At 35.2% G+C, this 22,840-nt stretch overlaps 1 protein-coding gene across 2 annotated transcripts in view; it reads right to left on the bottom strand.

Moving 5' to 3' along the window:
• The window catches only part of ADAMTSL3 (ADAMTS like 3), a 713,745-nt gene that overhangs the window by 159,349 nt on the left and 531,556 nt on the right, over positions 1-22,840 (bottom strand). For both annotated transcript variants that reach the window (XM_074233985.1, XM_074233986.1), the window contains exons 17-19: positions 12,363-12,492; positions 352-544; positions 61-240 (exon numbers count right to left, since the gene is read on the bottom strand). In XM_074233985.1, the coding sequence (XP_074090086.1) occupies positions 61-240; positions 352-544; positions 12,363-12,492 (503 nt within the window). The remainder of the gene's footprint in view (positions 1-60; positions 241-351; positions 545-12,362; positions 12,493-22,840) is intronic.

Genomic DNA, 22,840 nt, shown 5'->3' with positions numbered 1-22,840 from the left:
TGGAATAGTCATGCAAAAATATAGAATAAAACATCCTCTGCCCACATATAGGCCACTAACCTTGGACCAGTCTCCTAAAACTAACTGAGGTGGGCAGTCAGTTCTGGCACAAGACTTATGGGATGATGCTTTGGGCTCTTGGCACAACTCATCCGACAGGTTCAGAAAGCTGCCATCTGTCAGCAGCTGCCTACAGGTCACTCGCCGATACTGAGTTCCTCCACCACAAGTCCTAGAACACTGAGAGAGAAGGGTAGGGGGAAATGGGTAAGGCCAGCATCACTAACTTTGCATTTCTCTTTTTGTGTGAGGTTAATGGCCCTGCATCTTGAGAATGGTCTGTTGCTGTACCTGTTGCCACTCTTCTATGTGCCAGCCAGGGGGACAGTCAAACTGATTGCAAGCTTGCAAAACATGAGGCTTCTCATCTTTGCACTCTTCAGAAGGGACAAGGGGTTCCCCGGGCTGCAGGCAGTACACGTCTCTGGTCTGTATTCCCACACCACAAGTTGCAGAGCATGGCCTCCAGGACCCTGTTTGCCACCTGTGCCAAAACATAAAAGGATACAGCCATGTTCTAGGAAATGGTGCTCAGATGCCAGAGGTAACAGTGAATCTGAGTTCTCTTGATTTCAAAGCTTTCTTCACCTGCCTGTCACACTTCATCCTCAGGGCAAAATCTCCAGAGCCAAAAAAATCTCCAGAGCCACAAAAATCTCAATGAATAAAAGTAATACACACACACACACACACATATACACACAACACAAAATAGAGAATGACTGTTTTAATGCAAGAAAGGTCCGTGATGCTTCTCAATGAAGAATCCCATCCATTTAGGAGGGCCCTTCAGAAATACAAAAGAAAAAACACAAGGCTGTCCACCAAGTCCTGAATGGCTAGCCTATAATTAGTGAAACTTTTGTTTCCTTTTAAAAAGAAAGCAAAGGTAAGGATGATGTGTATAACTGTTAAAAACAATTTTAAATGCTTCAAAAGTCCATTTCAGGAAATCTTCCAGGCAAGTATCTTAATTCACTTAGATTACTACAAAACTATTCTCCTCTTCTGATAAGATCATATATAAAGCATTAATTAGGTCAATGTGATTTACTTCAGATAAAATCTTGGGAGAATGAAATTTTCTTATGAATTATATTTAAAAAATATTTTCAAATAAACAGAAAAACCAGGACAGCTGCTTACCAAGCATAATCCAAGGAGGGGAAACTGGCAATAGAGATGTGAAGGCCTGGGGAAAAAAAAACAAACGGAAAGATTCGGGAAAAAAACAGTTTGTTTTTTTTCTGTTATTTCCCAAGGACTCTCGTTTCCCCAAAAAATGCTGTAGTGTTAATTTTTAAAATAATAAATAAAATTTTAAGGAATGACTTTCATATATATTTGGTCAAGTATTTACTCCCCCAAACAAATTGTAAATGCTATGCAGTGAGTACCATTTTGATGGATAGCTTTCATCATAGTTTCTGTTCATTTTGGACAGGACCTATCCTAAAGCAAATGTATTTTGACCTCCAGAGCAGGGTTGTTCTCACAAGAGAAGGAAAGATGCAATGCTACCCTGGCTTGTGAGAATCCTTTTGGTGACATATTCTAGAGGTTTCCATCTTCCCAACTGAGCTTCTAAAGCAGGAACAGGGAATGTTTGGCCCTTGATCTGGCACTGCCTTGGGAACTGCGGTGGGGCAGGGGAGAATTCAAAATTAAATAAATCTAAAAGTTTTTTAGGGGCAAACTAATTAAACATTTGATCAAATATAGCAAGAAAATGATGTTATAAATATCCAAATGATGCTTGGCAGAAAAAAGTTTCCTCACCCCTGTTCTAAAGGCTAGAAGCTTTGAGGAGTTTGGCAGGAACATTCATTCATCATGAGCATATTTCTCATTCTGCTATTTACTAAAATGCATCAAGGCAGAGAGGGTTTGGGAGCAAATATAAGGGATTTTTACAATTAAAGGGAAATTGGAGGCTTTTCCTGAGTTTTCTTTTCTATAAAATGGAAAGGTTTGACTGAATGACAACTAAAGCCCCTTTTAGTTTTAAATCCTATAATCCTAACATTTTCCTAGTTTTTTGACCCTGAGATTCAAAAGTGAACTGCAAGAAGTTTTATTTTTTATTAGAAAAAAAATAACAAAAGCTTATGTGTATTTAGATTCAAAACGCTAAACTATATTTTAGTTGGATAAACATTTATATATTCAACATAAAGTATAATAGGATTTCTCTAGTGTTTTTATGTCAAAATTGTGAATCTAATAGTCATAGTGAGGGGAAACCTACAGAATAGAAAGCTGTTTGAAGTAATAAAGAATTGCTGTACTTTGTTGTTGTTGTTTTGTTATTGTTGCTTGTCCTTTGTTCTCAAAGATGCCCAAAGACATTAGGATGACGAAGCCTTGCAAGTGATTGGATTTCAGTGAGGTAGAACTGTGAAAAGTCTTTAACCTTATTCTTTCCTCAGAAGTTATTAGAGTCAAAATGATTGATGATGGCCTGGGATACAGTAAGGGATCTTGGACTTTTTAAATTAGGGTTTTTCCCAAGTCTCAGTTTGTTTGAGGTAATACTCAGTAATTAAAGAACAAGTAAGAATTAAGGCAAAAAGATAGTCTACTTTGCCTTCATAAAAGAATCATAAAAGAAGACCCTTTAGCCTTAACACAAATGATACAAATTTAGTTTAAGAAACATTTATTGTCTATCTTTTAAGAATAAGACATTTTATTAGATATTAAGGGGCAATAAAATCAAATAAGGTATAATTCCTGCCCCCAAGGAGCTCACAATCTAGGAGACTTGATAAGATGTATTTACAAATAACTAGACTAACAGGTAAAATGTGAAAAAAAGTGCTGAAGACATGCCAATAAAATGTAATGGGAGTTCAAAGATGGAAAGATTGTTTCTGGCTTGGGAAATGAGACCAACTTCTGGCATAGTGAAGATTTTTTTTTTTCTGAGGGGGGAAAATGATTTGAAAACACTCTTAAATGAATTATGTATGCAGTTCTATATATGCTCTCTGTGGATAAAGAAAATATATCTGTCAAGGCTTTATGTGAGAAACATAAGTACATGATGAGGGGATGAGGGAGGGTAGATATGGTTAGACAATACCAGATGGGGAAAAGATCTGGGGGCTTTAAGTGAATTCAAGCTAAACACTGACTCAACAAAGTGACATAGTGTCAAAAGAGTCAAAAAGATTTTAGGCTGGAAAAAAGTATCATCTAGGATGAGGGAGGCTGGACTTTAATTAGATTAAATATTTGGGTTTGGGTGCCACATTACAGGAAGAACACTGACAGACTGAAGCATGTCCAAAGGAACACAGCCCAAGATGGTGGGGTTACCAGAAAATATGTCGTGTGAAGATGAGGCTGAAGGAAGAGGGGAAATTAGCCTAGGGAAAAGAAGACTCAAAAAGGATATAGTAACTTTCTTCAAGTAATAAAGAAGTGGTAGGTGAAACTTATTCTGTTAAATTCAAGAGGGCAGAATTAATAAGAAAGATTTTTCTAAGAACAGAATAAAATACCTCTTGATATAATGGACTGTATGACACTTAATTTACTGGAGAAAGACTGGATGATTCCTTGAGAGTAAGGAATATTTCTTTTTTCCCCCCTCATACTACATCCTACACCTAGCACAGTGTGTGACACATAAAGGAATTTTAAAATGCTTGTTGACTGATTATTATTGATTATGAATATCAGAAAAAAGATTCATGCACTTCTGAGAAGGTCAGGCTAGGTAAGCCTTTAATATTTCTTCCAAGTCTGAGATTATATGATTTGATATAGTCATTTTTAAACATGATTATGTTTATAGACTATTTTATAGAAAAGAAAACTCAGGAAAAGCCTCCATGACAATTACCTCATTGGTAATTTTTTTCCACAGGATGTATTAAAAATTTAATCATCTTATTTTTAAAAATTTGTAATTAACAAATATTTACAAAAATTAAATGAAAACATTTTCTTAGAACTGGAACATGGCCAAGACCAGTATCTAACTTACAATTTCATTGAGGTACCAGCCAGGGAAGTTTAGAGGTAGGAAACACCTGAAACAGATGAAGGAAATGAGGCAGGGAGAGGTGAAGAGACTTGCTGATGGTCACCCAGTGAAAATAGTGATGCAACTGGAAAATAAATATCCAGCTCCTATACTGCACTTCTTTCCATTATTCTTAGGTTGCCTCTCAATTAAGGTATTGTAGGTGTGTAGTACATGTTTTGAGAGATACTTTAAGTGTTTTTTGGGGGGTACATTAAGAAGTGTTTTTTTCCTAGGCCAGGAAGATAGCTTATAATTGAGCATTCGCCAGGCCAGTAATGTGCATTTAAAAAGGAAAATAAAATTCATCCCAGGTCCTTAAATATGGCATCTGTGGTAGACAGAGATATGGGGAAAATGGCCTCTTGTAAAGTTTAGACAGTAATCTTTACAATTTATTGGCTCTAGGCCATGTTTGTATGTGACTGGTTATCCATACAAATGTTGCTTAAATTACTGCTGAAGACACCATGATTGTCTTCTGTGCAGAAACAATAGATAAGGAAACCCAGCAATCTTTTTCCACCAAGTTGTTCTTGTCCAGTGCCTCGAAAATAGCTTCATTGGGATCCCTTAAATGCTCTTTTATCTGGGATGGGATTCCCGGAGAATGAAAATAATTCTTTATTAGATGTTGGAAATATGGTACCAGAATGTAATAAATCAGGACCAGAAGAATCAATGTGGTAATTACCAAAAGGATTATTATAATGTTTTGTTGAAGCTTAGTTGAAGCCTTAGGTGAGGTTTTATTCATTGATAATTTCATATCTAGCTAAGTATCAAAAGTCATGATCTAGGTTTTTCAACCTAAACATCTTGGACTCAAATACAAAAATACATTTAATAAAATAAGGTTAAGATAGAAATCTAAAGCAATTTGTAAAAGTAAGGGCATTCTACCCTCTGAATTTCTGCTCAGAAACACAAGAAATGTAATACAGAACAGAAGAGGCTCCCCTGTTAGGCACATGTTCTTCTCTAGCTTCAAAGTAGACCACTAAAATCATAAACAACCTTAGTCAAATGGACACTCAACAATCTGAGATGTAAATTATTAAAGCTATGATTTCTAAGTTCAAGTATTCTCTACCCAAGTGAGCACAGAGTACAAAACTAAATGTCAGCAAAGACAAAACCCCTAGACCTTGCTAGATTCAGTAAGTCTGGTTTGCATCTTGACTACTGGTAACAAGTTGTTCAGTTATTTTCAGTAGTGTTCAACTCTCTGTTGGACCTCATTTGGGGTCTTGGCAAAGATACTGGAGTGGTTTGCCATTTCATTCTCCAGTTCATTTTACAGATGAGGAAACTGAGGCAAACAGGGTTAAGTGATTTGCCCATAATCACATTGCTGATAAGTATCTGAAGTCACATTTGAATTCAGGGAGAATCATTTTCCTGAATCCAAGATTGGTCCTCTGTCTATTATGTCACCTAGCTCCCTCAATGGGATTTCAGCTCTTAATATCTATCTCATCTAGTGGGAATTGTATCTCATGTAGTAGGAATAGTAGGAATGTAGCTCCTAGTTATCAGAGAAGCTTCTGAGAAAAGTTATGAATAGCCCATACTAATAAAAACAAAGGACAGATCAAGAAGACTAAAAGAAATCAGGGCTATATTTAAGAATCTATAAGAACAGTAGTCCATACTTAATGGATCTACCCTAATGGAGCTAACTGATTACAGCTTTTCTGATATCTAATGCCACATGTATAGGACATTATACATGACTGGTATGTGGATCTTTCTCAGCAGAGATTTAAATCCTACATCACTGAAAGGATCAGGCAGAAAATGTGACTTTTATGTTTCTGAGTTGCTGCTGGTTTCCTAGAATTTTTAAGAATACCAGTTCTTTCAAATGGAATTTTCAAGAATATAAGATCTTGGGGCGGCTAGGTGGCATAGTGGATAAAGCACAGGCCCTGGAGTCAGGAGTACCTGGGTTCAAATCTGGTCTCAGACACTTAATAATTACCTAGCTGTGTGGCCTTGGGCAAGCCACTTAACCCCGTTTGCCTTACAAAAAAAAAAAAAAACTAAAAAAAAGAATATAAGATCTTCCTAAGCAAACCTATTCTTTAACAGTTCTTCTGAAATACATTTGTAACATGCCAAGAGAGACAATATAGTTTAAAGTTCTCTGCAAAATTTAAAATATTATATATAAAAATAAGATATCATCATTATTTCACCATTAGCTTCTTTCTTAGAAGAGGAGAGATGATTCATTGGACATAGTGCTAGGTTGGAATCAGGAAGACTATATTCAGATTATGCCTTTTGATGTTTATTTATAATCTTTACTTTAACTTCCAACCACAGTGACTCTAGAATTTCCCTATGAAGTTCACAAGGGTTGTGCTCTGTCTTGGTGGAGAGTTGTAACACTAGTAGCTCTTAATGCAAAAAAATTTTCAGATTTCTTGCTTACTTCTATTTTACTTCAATTACTGACATGAATGCTATTAATAAATGGTTTAATCCCTTAGATTATCATACTTCTTTTCCTAGGGGCTCATTGAGTAAGCAAGCCTCTTTTAGAGTCACATCAGGGTCTTGTACAAAATTTGGTGCAAGGGGAAGAGTGCTGATTTTGGAGCCAGGGTGTTTAACCTTGACCCACTTAGTCCTGCCATTTGCTATCTGTCTGATCTCGAGTAAGTCATTTAACTGCTTTAGTTTCTTCATCTGTAAAAAAGAGGGCATTGAACAAAAGTGGTCTCTAAGGTCATTCACAACATGAAAATGTTATGAATCTATAATATAAAAGTAGATATGTCCTTGGATGAGGAGTCAGGGAACCTGAATTCTAGTCTTGATGTTGCCATTAACATAATGCCTAGCTTTCAACTAGTCACCTGATCACTCTAAATTTTAGTTTCCTTATCTGTAAAATGAGGGGTTGGAATGGATGTACCAACATCCTTTCTGTTTGATGATGCTGGTTTGTTTATTTTTTCCCTTCCCTCTAAGCCTTTAATTAGAACCAATAGGTGAACTGGATAAAGATATGCTCTGGATTAACTGCAGAAATCCTATAAAGACTGATTTGTCCAGTAAGTGCTATACCTTCCACAACTACTCATTAAGTACCTATTATATCTAAAGTTTCTGAGCAGTGATAAAGAAAGAGAAATATGGCAGAAAGGATAGATAACTACTTCATATATAGCCTTCATGAGCTCATACCCTTAACCTTCAGTTGCCTACCTGCTAAAAATGTTGTAAATTATCCACCTATATTCTAAAGCAATCAAGAGTATGTTAATAAGGGCAGCTAGGTGGCACAGTGGACAGAGCACTGGCCCTGGAGTCAGGAGGATCTGAGTTCAAATTTGACCTCAGACACTTAATAATTGCCTAGCTGTGTGACCTTGAACAAATCATTTAATCCCATTGCTTTAAATAAAAAAGAGTATGTTAATAGAAATGGAATCATAGGTAAATTCACTGGAAGATTGTGTTATTCATTTAAAACAATCCAGTTTAAATTTACCTTTTCCATTTTGAGTGGCTGTTAAGACATTTATTTTTTTTCTAGAATGAGGGCCGTCAGAAGAATTAGTACAATAACACTAGACAGAGTATGGGAGCTCCTTTATTTGGGAAAATGGCAATAATTTTTAAAATTATTATTGGTTTACTGTTCCAAGTTGTTCAAGACACTAATATGCAATATTGGTGGATATTCTAGTCCATTTGTTCTCCTCCAACCTGGAAGATAACTTTTTCTATCCCTTTCTGAGGCTGTTTGAGAAAAGGTTTCCTCCCAGAGCCTCAGGAATCCTCATATACCACATCACCTACAGGTTTTCATAAACAGCTGATTCTCTTCCTGACAGAGTACCCTAGGAACAGGTAGAAACTTGGCAGTGGTGGGTAGAGAGCCCACAAAGTTCAGTGCATCACCCAGTGTTGGAAAGTTAAAGCAAAGAAACCAAAGAAAGCTGCCTCTGGGGAAAAACATCTCCACTGGATGTGCAATACAATCTCAGCAAGGAGCCCTACCCTTGGGTGATGTTTTAAAGCCATTGCCCTTGGAGCCAGTCAATATTTGTATGGAAAATATTATCCAACACCCTGTTCCTGTTATTTCTACAACCACAAGTTTTTAGAACCTCAAACATTTCCGTAAACTTACCTTTGTTTTGGCTTCAACCTTTGTCTCTACTATGTCCTTTTTTTCCAATCAAATTCCCACTCTTTGAAAAAGTTTATTAAATCTGCATCATTGAAATGAGGCATAATATTTCCCTCTGTACAAAAACAAAGTATCAGTTTCCCAAAGAAATCAACACATTCTGACTGCCCAATTATTCCTAGCTCCAGGGCTCTAGGATATGGAATTCCTGAGAAGGAGAACTTGCAGGGTCTAGTGCTGAGATGTACTGAGGTGAATACTCAACAGAAGTTACTACAAGAAGAAACCAAGAAGTTATTACAAGGGACAGAATAAAAATGTTCTTCAGCATCATTAGGAAACAATTTCCTGGCTCTTTATTAAATCCGGATTTCACTTGGTGAGCAATGACCTTCAGTGTAGACTAAGTTTAACCCTGCACTCGATTTTTCAGCCTTCTGGATCTTTCCCTAAATTTCTGACTTTTCAAAATAAGAAACAAGTACTTAACAGTTCAAACTCACTAAACAAATTCTTAGTTTTTTCACTCTTCAGCTTTCACTCTAAACTCTCCAGCATATAGAATCTACACCAATAATGAGTTTTTCCTAATACCTTTCATTTATCATCTCCATTACTGTTATGTACAAGCAATACAAACATGAACACAGACATGCATTTAAAAACAAGAGTTTTAGATCTTATCTTTGACAATTAAGTTTCCTTTGCTCCCAAACACTTTCTTCTATCCACATCCCTGGGCAGTTTCCCTAATCTCTATCCATACACTCTTAGCCACCTTCCCCTCTCTTCTTGTAATGCCCTTTTTAAACCAGAGTTATCACCATTACCCCTTTGATCTATGAATTATTAGTGCATACTTAACATATCAAGGATTATAAAGGAAAATCTGACTATTTTGGATAGGGAGTACTTACTAAATTATACAATGAACAAATCTACACAACTTCATAAGGCAGAAAACAAAGATATACAGAAATATTAGGCAATAAAGAATCTATGCAAAAGTTGGGAATGGGTAGACCCCTCAATGACTACCTAATTTTATTTTGTGAAGGTGACCACATCTTAGCTTGCTACACAGATATGGAAAAACAGGTGGTTGGATTGAGTTAATCATTCTTAGTAGGGCTGGGGAACAGAAAGAATTCTATAAAATATTGGCAGCAGTTTAATTTAAAGAGGTGAAATAGTTAAGAGAAATTATACCTATGAGTATCAGAAGGAGTATATGAATTTTAAGCTTTTTTATATAGGAAGGTCTAGGGAACTAACAACTTCAACTGTAAAACACCTAGCTTGTGGGAACCCATTGGCCATCTTGACCAGGGTGAGGATAATCCATTAAACTATAGTTAAAGTGGTCTTGGTCATATTTTACATCATTTTAAGTTTGCCCTTTCCTGGTTTCCTTTAATCTTGATGAATAAGATGACTCTTTTCCTTGCCAAAGCCAATTCTTCTTTACTTGTCTCCTTTATTCAGCAAAAGAATCTTGTCCTCACAATTATTTTCCCTGTACCTCTCTTTAATTTCCAATCTCTATCTCTTGGTTCCTTTCCTGATCCCTGTAATCATTCCCACATCTTTCCCATTCCAAAAACAAAGAGATGAACAAAATTCTTCCCTTGACCCTACCAAATCTTCATGCTATCATTTCACCTCTTTTTTCTCAGTTTTAAGTTGTGCACTCTCCCAACTTCTATTTTCTTACATCACACTCAGTTCTCAAGCTCTTGCAATATAGCATCTGTCCACATCACTCAAGATAATCTTTCCTCTCTAAGATTATTAACCTAACTGCTAAATAGAATGGTCTTTTCTCAATCTTAATCCTTTTTGACTTCTCTGAAGTATTTGATTTGGTTGATTATCCCCTCCTTAGAAAGTCTCACCCCCTTGAATTTTTCTAACACTTCTATTCTGTTTCTCCTCTTAATTATATAATCATTCCATCTTATTCTTTTTGAATAGGTCATATTCATGTTCCATTACCATACACACATATATATTGAATACTCCCACCCAAGCCTCTGTTAAGAGATTTTCCTCATCTATGCTCACAAGATAATCTCCTAAATTTCATTTTTGTATTACCAATTATCTACCAGACATTTCCAGTGTTTCCAGCTTAATATCCTGCAGCCATCTAAACTCAACTTAGCCAAAACAGAAATCATCTCTTCTCACAAATCTTCATGTTTTTCTAACTTCCCTGTTAAACTCATACTCTTCACTCTTCTCACTCTTCAAAATTCAGTCCATTATCCTAAATTCTACCTCTACCACCTTCTGATATGGGTTCTACTCTGGCCACTCACACAGAAACCAGCCTATTTTCAAGGGATCATTACCTTTTTCCTATCCTTCAGGTTCTTCCCTTCTCTATTCCACCTTTATATGCAACTGCTGGTTTGACATTCATAAAGCACAGGTGTGCCCATTTCACTTCCCTGTTTTAGAAACTTCCGTGATTCCCTATTGTCTCTAAGATAAAGTACAAACTTCTCTGTTTATAATGCAAGGCTCTTCTCAATCAGATTCTAGTCTACTTTTCCAGGTTTCCAATTTCTAAGCTGTAGATTAACTTGTCTCCCTTGGACAGTGAGGAAGCATTTAGATTTCACTTTAGAGCTCATGAAGTGGTTTGTTATTAAATCATTTGAGTCTTATAACATCATGAGGTTAAATGTTACTATCCACATTTTAAAGCTAAGTAAATTTAAAAAAATATTTTAGTTATTTAAGGCAATGGGGTTAAACAACTTGCCCAAGGTCACACAGCTAGGCAATTATTAAGTGTCTGAGGCTGGCTTTGAACTCAGGTCTTCCTGACTCCAGGGCCGATGCTCTATCCACTGCACCACCGGGCTGTCCCCTAAAACTGCATAAATTGATAATAAGAGAAGTTAAATGGCTTGTTCAGGATTACACAGCTAGCAAGTGTCCAAGACAGGATTCAATCTCAAATCTTCTTGCCGTCAAGCCAGTTATGATCTCTATTATGACATCTTGTGATCCAGTATTAGGATGTCAGATATTGAGGATGCCTTGAGGCTGAATGAGAAAGGAGGGACAGGTGTCCCTCCTATCTTGAAGGAAGGTAGAGGTGACAGACTTGCTTTGATCTGTTAAAAATATTGGGGTATTGGGGAGTTCCTTCTTCCCCTCAGTTTTAGTATCATTAGAAAGAACGTTGATAAAAAAAGACTTCACCCTCCACAACATATCTAAATGGAAGCATTTTCTGAACTTTTTTTTGCAGTTCAATTTAGGAAAGAGAATTCTTTGTTTCTTTAAGATCACAGAGAATATGAGACTGGAGATGATAATTTTTTTTGATGGGATATAGTGAAGGGACCCTTCTTATCCAACTCTCCCCAAAACTCAAGCTCTCTAAACTCACTAAAGCAGATTACTCTTCCAATCAGACTTAAATAAGATGATGATTTTAGGGTCAGAAAAAAGGTCCCTTACCCAAAGAAATGCTTCCCCTATCTATCTGTTCAATGATGCCCCAAATTCCTACAGCAGTAGAGAAAACCATTTACTGTGTTACAATGGGAGAGTCAATAAGTGTATGAAATGAGTTTCAAGTTAAAAACCTATAACATTAGAGTTCTTCCTGTTTTGATAGGGATTGTGGGGTTAGAATACAGGAAAGTTCAGGGAGCCTAAAAGTGTTTAAGGAAAAGAAGCTATGCCCTAAAAGGGAGAGGGGAGGAGGAGAAAGGGTGATTGGAAATAAATTTCACTGGTTTTATGATTTTAACTGAGATCTACTCTGTTTACTTCCATCTGCTAAAGGGGTAAACAAAAACAGTTATAAAAAGCATTTTGTGGCTTATGAGCTTTGTGTATAACAAAAGCTAGCCTTGTATGTTGTCCAAACCTTTCAATCAGTTGCAGATGCCAATAAGGTAAGCAGGAAGCAAAGACCCTAGCTTAGAGAGTCAAACAGTCATACTGGCTTGGTTTTCTTTCTGTGACTGTATCCTGGCTTTTGTTTTCAGGCATCCAAACCCCAGCTTCTGCTTTCAGAAGCTTCTGAGTGTTGATGACAGCAAAAGATTAAGGCCCAGACATATGAGTCCCAGGAGTACCAGGTCCTATACATACCTTGGTGGACAGGAATCAGTGTTGCAACCCTGAGTCATAGCAGGGGGACGATGGGCCTTGTCACACAGCGTGTCGTTGACAGCTTGCTGGGTCTGGAGGTGTAGACATCGAGCTATGGCTTCTTGTTTGCCTAGTTTAAAAAAATAGACCCAAGCCACAAATGAGATAAAAGAACTTGCTGTGAAAAGAAATGAAATTAGACAGGAGATTGAAAACTATAAAGTCTTGTCAATTAAACAACTTAAAAGAGCAGGCTAATGCTGCATTTCTGCTTCTACTTGGTAGTGAAAAAATATCAATAAATAAAAGACATTATTTATTAAGTACCCACTTTGTGTTAGGCTCTGGGGAATATAAAAAAAATTACATTGAATTTGCAATCACAGTTCTCACTAACCAGAACAGGGCTACCTAATGTGGGATTCATGAACTTAATTCTTTAAAATTTTGATAACTATATTTTAATTGATTTACCTTTAAATTCTAATTATTTCATTTTGTGAATTTTAAATATTTTTCTGGAGAAAGGATTTATAGAATTCACCAGATTTCTAAAAAGATTCACAATAATGGTTAAGAACTTCTATTCTAGAATGAATAGATACAAATAACTATAATATAAAATTAATGTCTAGTATATAAGATAAGTACAAGTACCATGTTGGATCTAAGAAAGGAAATAAATTTTCCAAGTAGAAGCATCAATAAAGCTCTAATGGAGTAAGTGGTAATTGAGCTGGGTCAGACCTATACAGGAAGAGACTGGGAAAACAGTATTTATTACCTGATCATTTATACAAATACTATGAAATGGGAAAGTGTGGAATATACTGAATTTACAAATTTAAATCATCCTCCTTTAAATCTAATTATAAATTACATATTATTATAATTTTAATTATTATTTGGCATTTCACTCCATTAGCTTCTCTTGACTTACATATGGATTTATATAAACATACTTGTCATTTGTGGTAAAAATCAAAACAAAGCCCTGAATGATTGGAATTTAAATCCTAGCCTAAAACATAAGAATTAAATTATAGACTAGAGAAAATAAAACAGTATTTCCCAGATCTAATAACAGTATTTTGGCTGGCTGAAAAGCTGTGGAAATAGTAAATCAGAATCAACTTATAGAACAGAAAAATCTACATTACTTCAAGTAACCAGCAAAATGTAGAGCTGTCTATGAAGTTATGTGTGGTTGGTGCTTATACATATATATGTATATGTACATATATAAAATAGAAATGAGTAGAAAGTTTATCATACAATGGCAAAAAACTGGTGGAAAAGGAGTTGATGTAATAATATTGATTCAAAAAAATGTTACTTAATTCCTACTATGTTTAAGGTGTTAAACCTTTCTCAGAAAAGTACTTAAAATTCATAAAATAAACATTTTGAGTAAATTAAGGGTACAGAAATATGTATATACATATATATGCATATATATATATATATGTATATGGTGAAAAAGAGGGTAAAGTAATGAGGAGTATCTTAAAGTTGAGAGAAATCTCATCAGATAAGTCCAAATAGTTTGAGATCCATCCTAATCTCCATCTCTATTCAATACTGAGTCCATCTCACTCTCTATTTATTTCTATGATAGGGAGTATATGGCAATTTGGTCATGAGATCATAGTTGGAGAACTGGAATAAACCTAAGAGACCATATAGTTCAACTCCTTCACTTTACAGATAAGGAAATTGAGACCCAGGGAAATCAAGTATCCCAAATGAAACGTGCTTCAGGTTTTTCTTTTTCTCCATTGTACTCTTTCAGTCTTTCTCTTCTTTACTCCCTCCCTCTCAATTTAACTTAGCCCACTTTAATTATGTAAAATTTATACAGGGCTTTATGATTTCCAAATTTGATTAAAATATTGGCCCAATTTAGAATCAACCCTGGGTCCACCTTCATATGGAAGTAGCTAGTCTTCCAGTTGGGAGAAAATACAATAAAGGCTTATAATAGAAAATTAACTCTTAAGCCTATCTATTTTGAGTGAGCAAAGATCTCATTTAAAATATTTTGTGGGGTGACAGAAATTGGCATGATATCACTTGTAAACAGAAGCAGCTGAAAAATTCTATCAAGAGGAAGCTCATCTGTGATCCAATGGCTTTGGTCAGAAAATTCCCTATGAAACGGATAAGCATCTTTGGTGAGCATGTGTCTCTCCCCATGTGATGCTTCCCTTCACATTAATACCTACAGGACTGTTGGAAAAAGTTATTATCATGACTTTGTTCACAATCTTGTATAATCTTAATACATCAAGAGGAGATATGGTTGTAAGAAAGCTTTTAAGGATATGATTTGTTTCATTTAGTGAAATTAATTTCTGTAATGAACAATAGGCACAGCAGAATTCATATTCTTTATCTTCACAATATAAATTGTGTGAATGTAAAGATTGTTTAATGATTACTTTAAATTAAAAAGATTTTGTACAATCAAAGCCAATGCAAAACCAAAATTATAAGGAACACAGAAAGCTGGGAAATAATTTTTACAGGTAGTGATTCTGATAAAGGATTCATTTATGTAATATATAGAAAACTGAGTCAAATTTATAAGAATTCAAGTTATTCCCCAATTGATAAATGGTCAAGAGTTTGGAACAGGCAGTTTTCAGTCAGAGGAAATGAAAGCTATCTCTAGTCACATGATAAAAATGCTTTAAATCATTATTGATTAGAGAAATGCAAATTAAAGCCACTCTGAGGTACCATTTCACATCTACCAGATTAACTAATATGTTAAAAAAGGAAAATGATAAATGTTGGAAGGGATGTAGGAAAAAATAGGACATTAATAAGCTGTTGGTGGAATTGAGAACTGATACAACCATTCTGGAGAGCAATTTGGAACTATACCCCACGGGACTATAAAACTGTGCATACACTTTCATCTATCATTATCACTACTACAAAGAGATCATTAAAAAGGGTAAAGGACCCATAAGTACAAAAATATTTTTAGCAATTCTTTTTGTAGTGGCAAAGAATTGAAATTGAGGGGATGTCCATCAATTAAGGAATGGTTGAACAAACTATAGTATATGAATGTTATGGAGTACTCTTGCTCTGTAAGAAATCATTAGCAGGCAGACTTCAGAAAAGCCTGGAAAGACTTGCAATAACTGATGCCTAGTGAAGCGAACAGAACCAAGAGAACACTAGACACCTAAACAGCAAAACTGTGTGATGATCAGTTATGATAGACTTAGCTCTTCTCAGTAGTACAATGATCAAAAACAATCTAAAAGATTTGTGATGAAAAAAACTATTCACAATCAGAGAAAGAACTATGGAGTCTGAATAGAGAATAAAGCATGCCATTTTCACTTTTTTAAAATTTGTTTTATTTTTTCTCATGACTTTTTTTCCCTTTTGGTCTTTTTTTAAAAAATATTTTATTTATTTATTTTTCCAACTACAGGAAAAGTTAATTTTCAACAATTTTCCCTTCTTTCCCTCTCCCATACCCTGATAGAAAGCAATCTAATATTGGCTATACATGCATAATTATGTTAAACACATATCCATTATTAATCATTTTGTGAAAGACTCAAATCAAAAAGGGAAAAAAACTATGAGAGAAGAAACTATAATACATAAAACAAATTTGAAAAATTGAAAATAGTAAGCTTTGGTCTGCATTCAGATTCATGGTTCCTTTTCTGGATACAGCTACTATTTTTTTTTTTTATCACATGTCCTTTAGAACTGTCTTTGACTATTATACTGTTGAGAGTAAGTCCATCATAGTTGATTATCATGCAATGTTGCCATTAGTGTATACAATGTTCTGGTTCTGCTCTCTTCCCTCAGCATCAGTTCATGCAAATCTCTCCACTTCCTCTGTTCTGATTCCTTCTTTTGCAACATGACTAATGTGGAAATGTTTAACATTATTGTACATGTGTGACCTCTATCAGATTACTTTCTGTCAAGGAGAGGAGGGAGGAAAAGAAGGAGGTAGAAAAATATGGAACTCGAAGTCTTACCAAAAATGAATCCTGAAAACTATCTTTACTGTAATTGGAATAAGAAAAATAAAAAATTTTAAAAAATAAAAAATGGCATACAAAAAATTGTTTTTCAGTCATTTTTTAGTCGTGTCCAACACTTTGTAAATCCCCATTTGGGGTTTCTTGGCAAAAATACTGTTGTGGTTTGCCATTTTCTTCTCCAGCTCATTTTATAGATGAGAACTCTAAGGCCAAAAGAATTAAGTGACTTGCCTGAGGTCACATAGCCAGTAAATGTCTAAGATTGCATTTTAACTCAAATCCTCCTGACTCCAGAGCCAGTGTTCTAGCATCATGCTACCCAAGAGGAGGAATGGTAGGCCAGGCAAAAGTCATCTGTCTTGGGTAAAGTCAGGCTGCTACAACAGAGAAGCAGCTAGTGACATAACTGTGTGCCTCTAGTTGAAATGGTGACCTGGGTGGGCCTCTGGCAGTCAATTCACAAGGATTAGCTCTACTGGGGCTTTCCTCTGCCCCAAATGGGTGCAGTCTTAAGGTGAGTGGACCTTCAAGTAAAAGGGAAATTTTTCATTTTCTTACACATTACTCATTTCCTGGCACTTTGGGGTCTACTTGCTGTTCTTCACACATGATGCACCTACCATGTCCCATCTCGTAGCCTTTTCCCTCATTGCCTTGATTATGTTATGGGAATTGGAGGCTAATCCCTTCTAAATTTCACTGCTGAAACCTTGGAATAGGTACAGATAGATCTATTAATCTCTGTTTTGTGTATCTGCATGCTTGAAATATCTGTGATACATCCAACCCATGGGCAGGTCTGAACCTATGCTTCACTATCATGACCATTTTCTTCATCTACAAACAGCATTGAACCCCTCAGAGTATTGCCTAAATCTTATATCTTCTTACTGCAGAAGAAAGAGCCAGTAACAACAGTTGCTGAGACTCCCTGGTAAGTAAATTGTATTTTGTGGTATTTCTATAATTAAATTCTCTTGCATTCCAAGAAAGGGTTTGCTTCCAGTTAGTTCTGATTGTGGGGTTTGCTATATCTTGGATAAATGGAACAATGCAATCTTTGTATCTAGAAATATGCAACTCCACAGTAATGTGTGTATATATCTCTATATCTCTATCTCTATCTATCTCTATCTCTACATACACACACATATATGTATGTGTGCAACTATCAAACTGTTATACACATACACACATACATATATGTCTATAGATACATACATGTGCATATATGTAGGTATGCATAAAACACAAAATAGCTATAACACTACATATTATTAGTTTGGATTGCATATTCTCAGATACAAAGATTGCATTCCAATGTGTATATATATATATGTGTGTGTGTGTGTGTGTGTGTGTGTGTGTGTGTGTGTGTGTCAGCTAGGCAGTAGAGTAGATAGAATGCTAGGCCTGGAGTCAGTAACACTTCTTGATTTCAAATCTGGCCTCAGACACTTACCAGCTGTGTGTCCTTGGGCAAGTCACTTAACCCCCTTTGCCTTGGTTTCCTCATCTGTAAAATGAGATGGAGAAGGAAATGGCAAACCATTCCAGTTTCTTGGCTAAGAAAACTGCAAAGGGGGTCATGAAGAGTTGAACATGACTGAAAATGATAACTATATACAAATATATTTTATATATTTATATATGGTGAGTACATGCATATGTGTGTGCACATGTGTATTTACTGACAAAGTCTCCTCAAGGTTTTGTTTTTGCTTTAGATTTTTAAAAAAATGCTACTCTCCTAAATGAAATAAATTACCTTCTTCCAGAATTCCCCACTAAGGTTTTTGTAAGATTCACTCTGGCACAGGTTCCAGAGTTCTCAAAGTTCCAGAACAATCATCTGAAGCAAAACATCTCTATTGCTTACTGAGTGGTCCCCCACATCACACAATTACACCTTATTCTTAAGATACTTTTTTCCATCAGTGTTAGAATTGTGACCTGGGGCCCTAGAAATGAAACTTGGAATCCAGAAGGCCCTAGTTCTATCCTTGGTGACTTCTCCATGACTCTATCCATGACTTATGTTTATGCTCAATCAGCTAGCCCTCTGGCCATTAGAATCCAGTTCACTGAAGCAGCTAGGGGACATGGTAGATGCAGTGCTTATTCTGGAGTCAGAGACTGGAGTTCAAATTCCACCTCTAATGGTTACCAGTTGTAGGCTTGTGGGCAAGCCATTTAATCTTTTTTTTAACTTCTTTTTTTTCCTTTTGGTGAAATGGGGATAACAATTACATTTATTTCCCAGTGCAGTTGTGAGGACAGAACGAGATAATATTTGTAACACACTTTGAAACCTTAAAGAGCTATATAATTAGTAGCTATTGATATTTTGGCTCTCTTTGAGGGGTGTACAATTTAGCCCCTCTAAATAACAGTCTATTCAGGTGGCTGAACATAAAGTCAATGTTGAGTTTCATTAATAAGGGGAAAGTTACTACATATACAACACTGGACATTTCACATGATTATTGATTTAGAGCTTGAAAACAAGGCTGCTTGGATCAACTGAGCACATGAAGAATTGGGAAAATGCTCCATTGTTTTATAGATAATAGACTCAAAGATGGTAATCCTGTATTTCCATTCTCCCCTTAGGCTCTCTCATGGAAGAAGAAAACCTTCCCCAAAGAACAAAGGCAAAGGCTTTCTTTGTTTTAGGCATTTATTTTATCTATAAACAGTGGTAACCACAGGCCTTTGCTACTCTTAGTGTATTTATTGGAAATGCAGGTGGGGAGGAAGCAACTAAAGGGGATACATCTCTAGAGAAAAGACACAGAAAAACATTGAAGCGTTTTGCCAGAATCATTGCCTCTGACTGGGGGATTGTTACTAATAAGAGGATAAACAGAATTTTAAAATCCTTTGGTACTACTCCCTACAGTGGAGAAGGAGTTTATACTAGGAAGCATATCTGGACAAGGAGTTAATAACAGGGTGAGAGGCAAATAGGAATTTGCTGATCACCACACCACCCTCCCACTGCTAAAAGATGGTAACAGTACCATTCATAATCTATTCTACTCTTTTGCGACACTTAATAATTTTGAAATATATTGAAAAATTGATTTTAAATGCCTTTTCAAATGTTTCAGCATTAAATTATTTTGTATCTATTTCATATAGTACATCTGCACTTTGCATTTTCAACTTCACATTTATCATTTAATGTCTATGTGTAGCACACTGGATATCTAGGAGGTTGAGGTAAAATATAAAGGCTTCCCATTTATTGCTGATGAAATATTGTCCTAAAAATGCCAAGCAATTTGTCCCATTTCATATCTATTTGTTGCTCTCCTTTGATTTTCATCTATGAATAGTTTCAGCATAATTTGGTTTAGGTAGTTCTTAGGTCCTTATCTGCTTTTCATATATTGGTGAAGTGATACTTTTTATATTTTAAATTATTTATCTCTACAATGTTTTATAGATCATTTTATACACTAAATTGATGTTTCCCTTGGCTTTCATCTTTCTCTGCTTATCAAGAAAATTCAGAAGTATTACTGGCTGAGGTGGTTTCTGGTCTCTTTTAACCTCTTCGTTGTAGAGGTTACTTTCTATCATTTTTAACTATTCTAAAATTAGAGTTAAAATATTTACTTTGGTACATTTCCTATCTTTCAGAGTAAACAAGCTATTGAAATTGGTTGAGTAGGAATCACTGAAATCACACACTGTTTTCTTATCTTTATCTTTTCTTTTAATTTAATGTTTATTTTCTCTGTTAGATTACATAACAACAAGAAAAAGATTTCCACATCATGCATAACTAGCTAATTCCTGTTAAGATACAATCAATTTCAGTTTTATGCTAAACAATAGTTCTGGCACCTTGAGATCTCTCTTTGAAGAAAGTATTTGTGATCTACAGATGTGAGATTTTGGAGCAGTCTAGAAGGCTGTGGCCTCTTTCAGTCTTTGATCTAGAGCCATATTTTCCAACATAGTCTTCCAGCTTCCTCCCCTGTGTCTACTTCAGGTATCAGGATAAATATTGACTTAATTTAGAAGATCTCATCAAGTTGCAGAAATAGATTTTTCCCTATATATTTAGCCTCTGCAAGAGGTGTTAGCACTTAAGCTACAATTATCTTAACTATTGTCTTCAGTATCAGCTGCAAAGAGAAATGATAAAATGTCCCATGTCTTATTGCTGTTGACTGCACATAATGAATCTAATTTAAAAAACTTCTTTAATAGCTTTTCTTGTGGAGAGACTATGAATCAGCTTTCTATTTGGTTACAGCTTTATGACTCTTGGTTTCCTTTATAGTGAAAATATCAATAGGGATTTTTTTCCTAGTTTTTCTAGTCCTGTATCTATTCAGTATTCATTGGATGAAGGACTCATGTGTTGAGAATCAAAAGTCATTTTTTTATTTGTAGGCAGTACAAAATTACGTGATTTTTTAGCATCTTCTCCTTTTTCCAATAATCTACCATTACTGTGGAGATGGAAAGTTCCTACACAGGACAACTTGTTATTTTCTCTTTTTATCCCTTTCAGGTCACCTTGGCCAAAGAATTTACTTCCTCCCAGCTAACTTGATGGTGAGTCTTTGGGTTCTTGAACAATAAACTCTGCCTCTATTGCTGAAACTATGTACTACTCATAGTCTTTCCACTTTGATAGAGCCTTTCAGAACTTATTTTTGCTGAACTAGTCTAGGGGAACCTAGAGTAACTTCCATGAAGCATCTGTGAATGTTTGAAAGAAAATATCTTTTGTTTTTGTGATGTTAGGCTCAATGTATTCTCCTCCCCCTCCAGAGAACTGTCCCTTGGGACAAAGAGTTAAAACAAAAAAAGAAAAGTAAGTAGTTTAGTGAAATTAACCAAAACAAGGAAGAAATCTGACATTATGATGACTTGATCCAAGCTCATAACCTGTCCTCGGCAAAGGACAATGAATGTGCCTTCACAGAAGGTTTTTTGTATTATCTCCTGAACCATGACTGAAAATGAATTTCTGACATTTGCATCAGAACAACAAGGAGGCATCCCAAACTCAACATGCCAAAACAAAATTCATTATTCTTCTCCCAATACTACCCTTCATTTGAGTTTTCCTATTTCTAGTAACTTGAGTTCACAACATCTAAATCACTGTCCATTCTTCCCTTTCCCTTAAATTCCAAAACCAATCCATTGCCAAGAGTTAATATTTTTATCTTTATAAACTCTTTCCCATTAACCCCATTCTTTCCACTTGCATGACTATCACCTTCATTTAGGTCCTCATTATCTAGGCTGGACTATTGCTATAGTTTCCTAATTAACTTCCACCTTCAATCTCTACCCTCTCCAATTCATTCTCCAAACCAAATGAATATTCTTGAATTAAAAGTCTAAAACTCCAGTGACTCTCTTTTACCTTTAATAAAAAGAATGAATATGAAAACTACAATAAAATTGTCAGAAACTATTGGGTAAGAAGGCACTTTGAAATATGAAAATATATTCAATTTCATATGAAAGAGTGATCCTTTTTTAGAACATGGTGGATTTTTTAAAAAAATAAACAGTTATGTTTCAGCGCAGTAGTTTCCAATGAAGTAATAGTTTAAAAAGAGAGATAATTATATATACATAATATTTGTTCACAAAGGTCAACTCTTTCCTCTGACTTTTCTCTAAAGCCCCTGCTGTCTTCATTAGCAATTTTACATGCTTAATGATTGCAATGCATAGTACAAAATTTATTAACTTTTAATAAAAATATGATCAACCTGATATATAAGAATAGTCACAACACACTAACTCTGCTTCCTGCTTTCAAATGTAAAATTTCCCCATGTCATTTTCAAAGACTATAAACATTATTTTCCCAGCTGTATTTTCTTATGAAAATGTTTATATGTGCATGCCTTTATGGACGCATGCACATAAATATATATTTAGGTAAATTTTGATTTGTAGCTTGAATTCCTTAGAAGAATGAATACTCTGTTCAGTTAAGGTCTCTAACTAGCTAAACATTAAAAAAATAAAAATTAACTATTATAGACAGTTTTAAAAATCATATCATATATTTTTCTGACTTTTTACACAGGCTATAACATAATTTAAATATTACTAGATCATTTATGAGCATCATGTCGTATCTTAGGTTTAAACAGGGACAACCTCAGGAATTATTGAGGTCTATAGGTTCATAGATCTAGAAATAAATCACTCTTAGAAGGTCATTTAACCTTTACATATGAAGAAAGTGAAGCCTGAAAACAGTAAATTATTTGAATAAGGTTACAGAAGCGCAAAGTTTGAACCCTGGTTTTCTGGCCAAATTTTTTTTTTCTCTATTCCACACACTATACAGAACTATTTTTCTTTATCTTTTTTTTCCTTTTCTTTGTTGTGTATTCACTCTTATTGGAGTGCTACCTGTAATATCTCAGATTTTTCAATGGATCTAGAGAGTAACTT

This window comes from Macrotis lagotis, chromosome 4, assembly GCF_037893015.1.
Source record: "Macrotis lagotis isolate mMagLag1 chromosome 4, bilby.v1.9.chrom.fasta, whole genome shotgun sequence".
Lineage (NCBI taxonomy): Eukaryota > Metazoa > Chordata > Mammalia > Peramelemorphia > Peramelidae > Macrotis > Macrotis lagotis.
The sequence above is the reverse complement of the archived record's forward strand: the minus strand, read 5'-3'. Positions and strand labels throughout refer to the sequence as shown.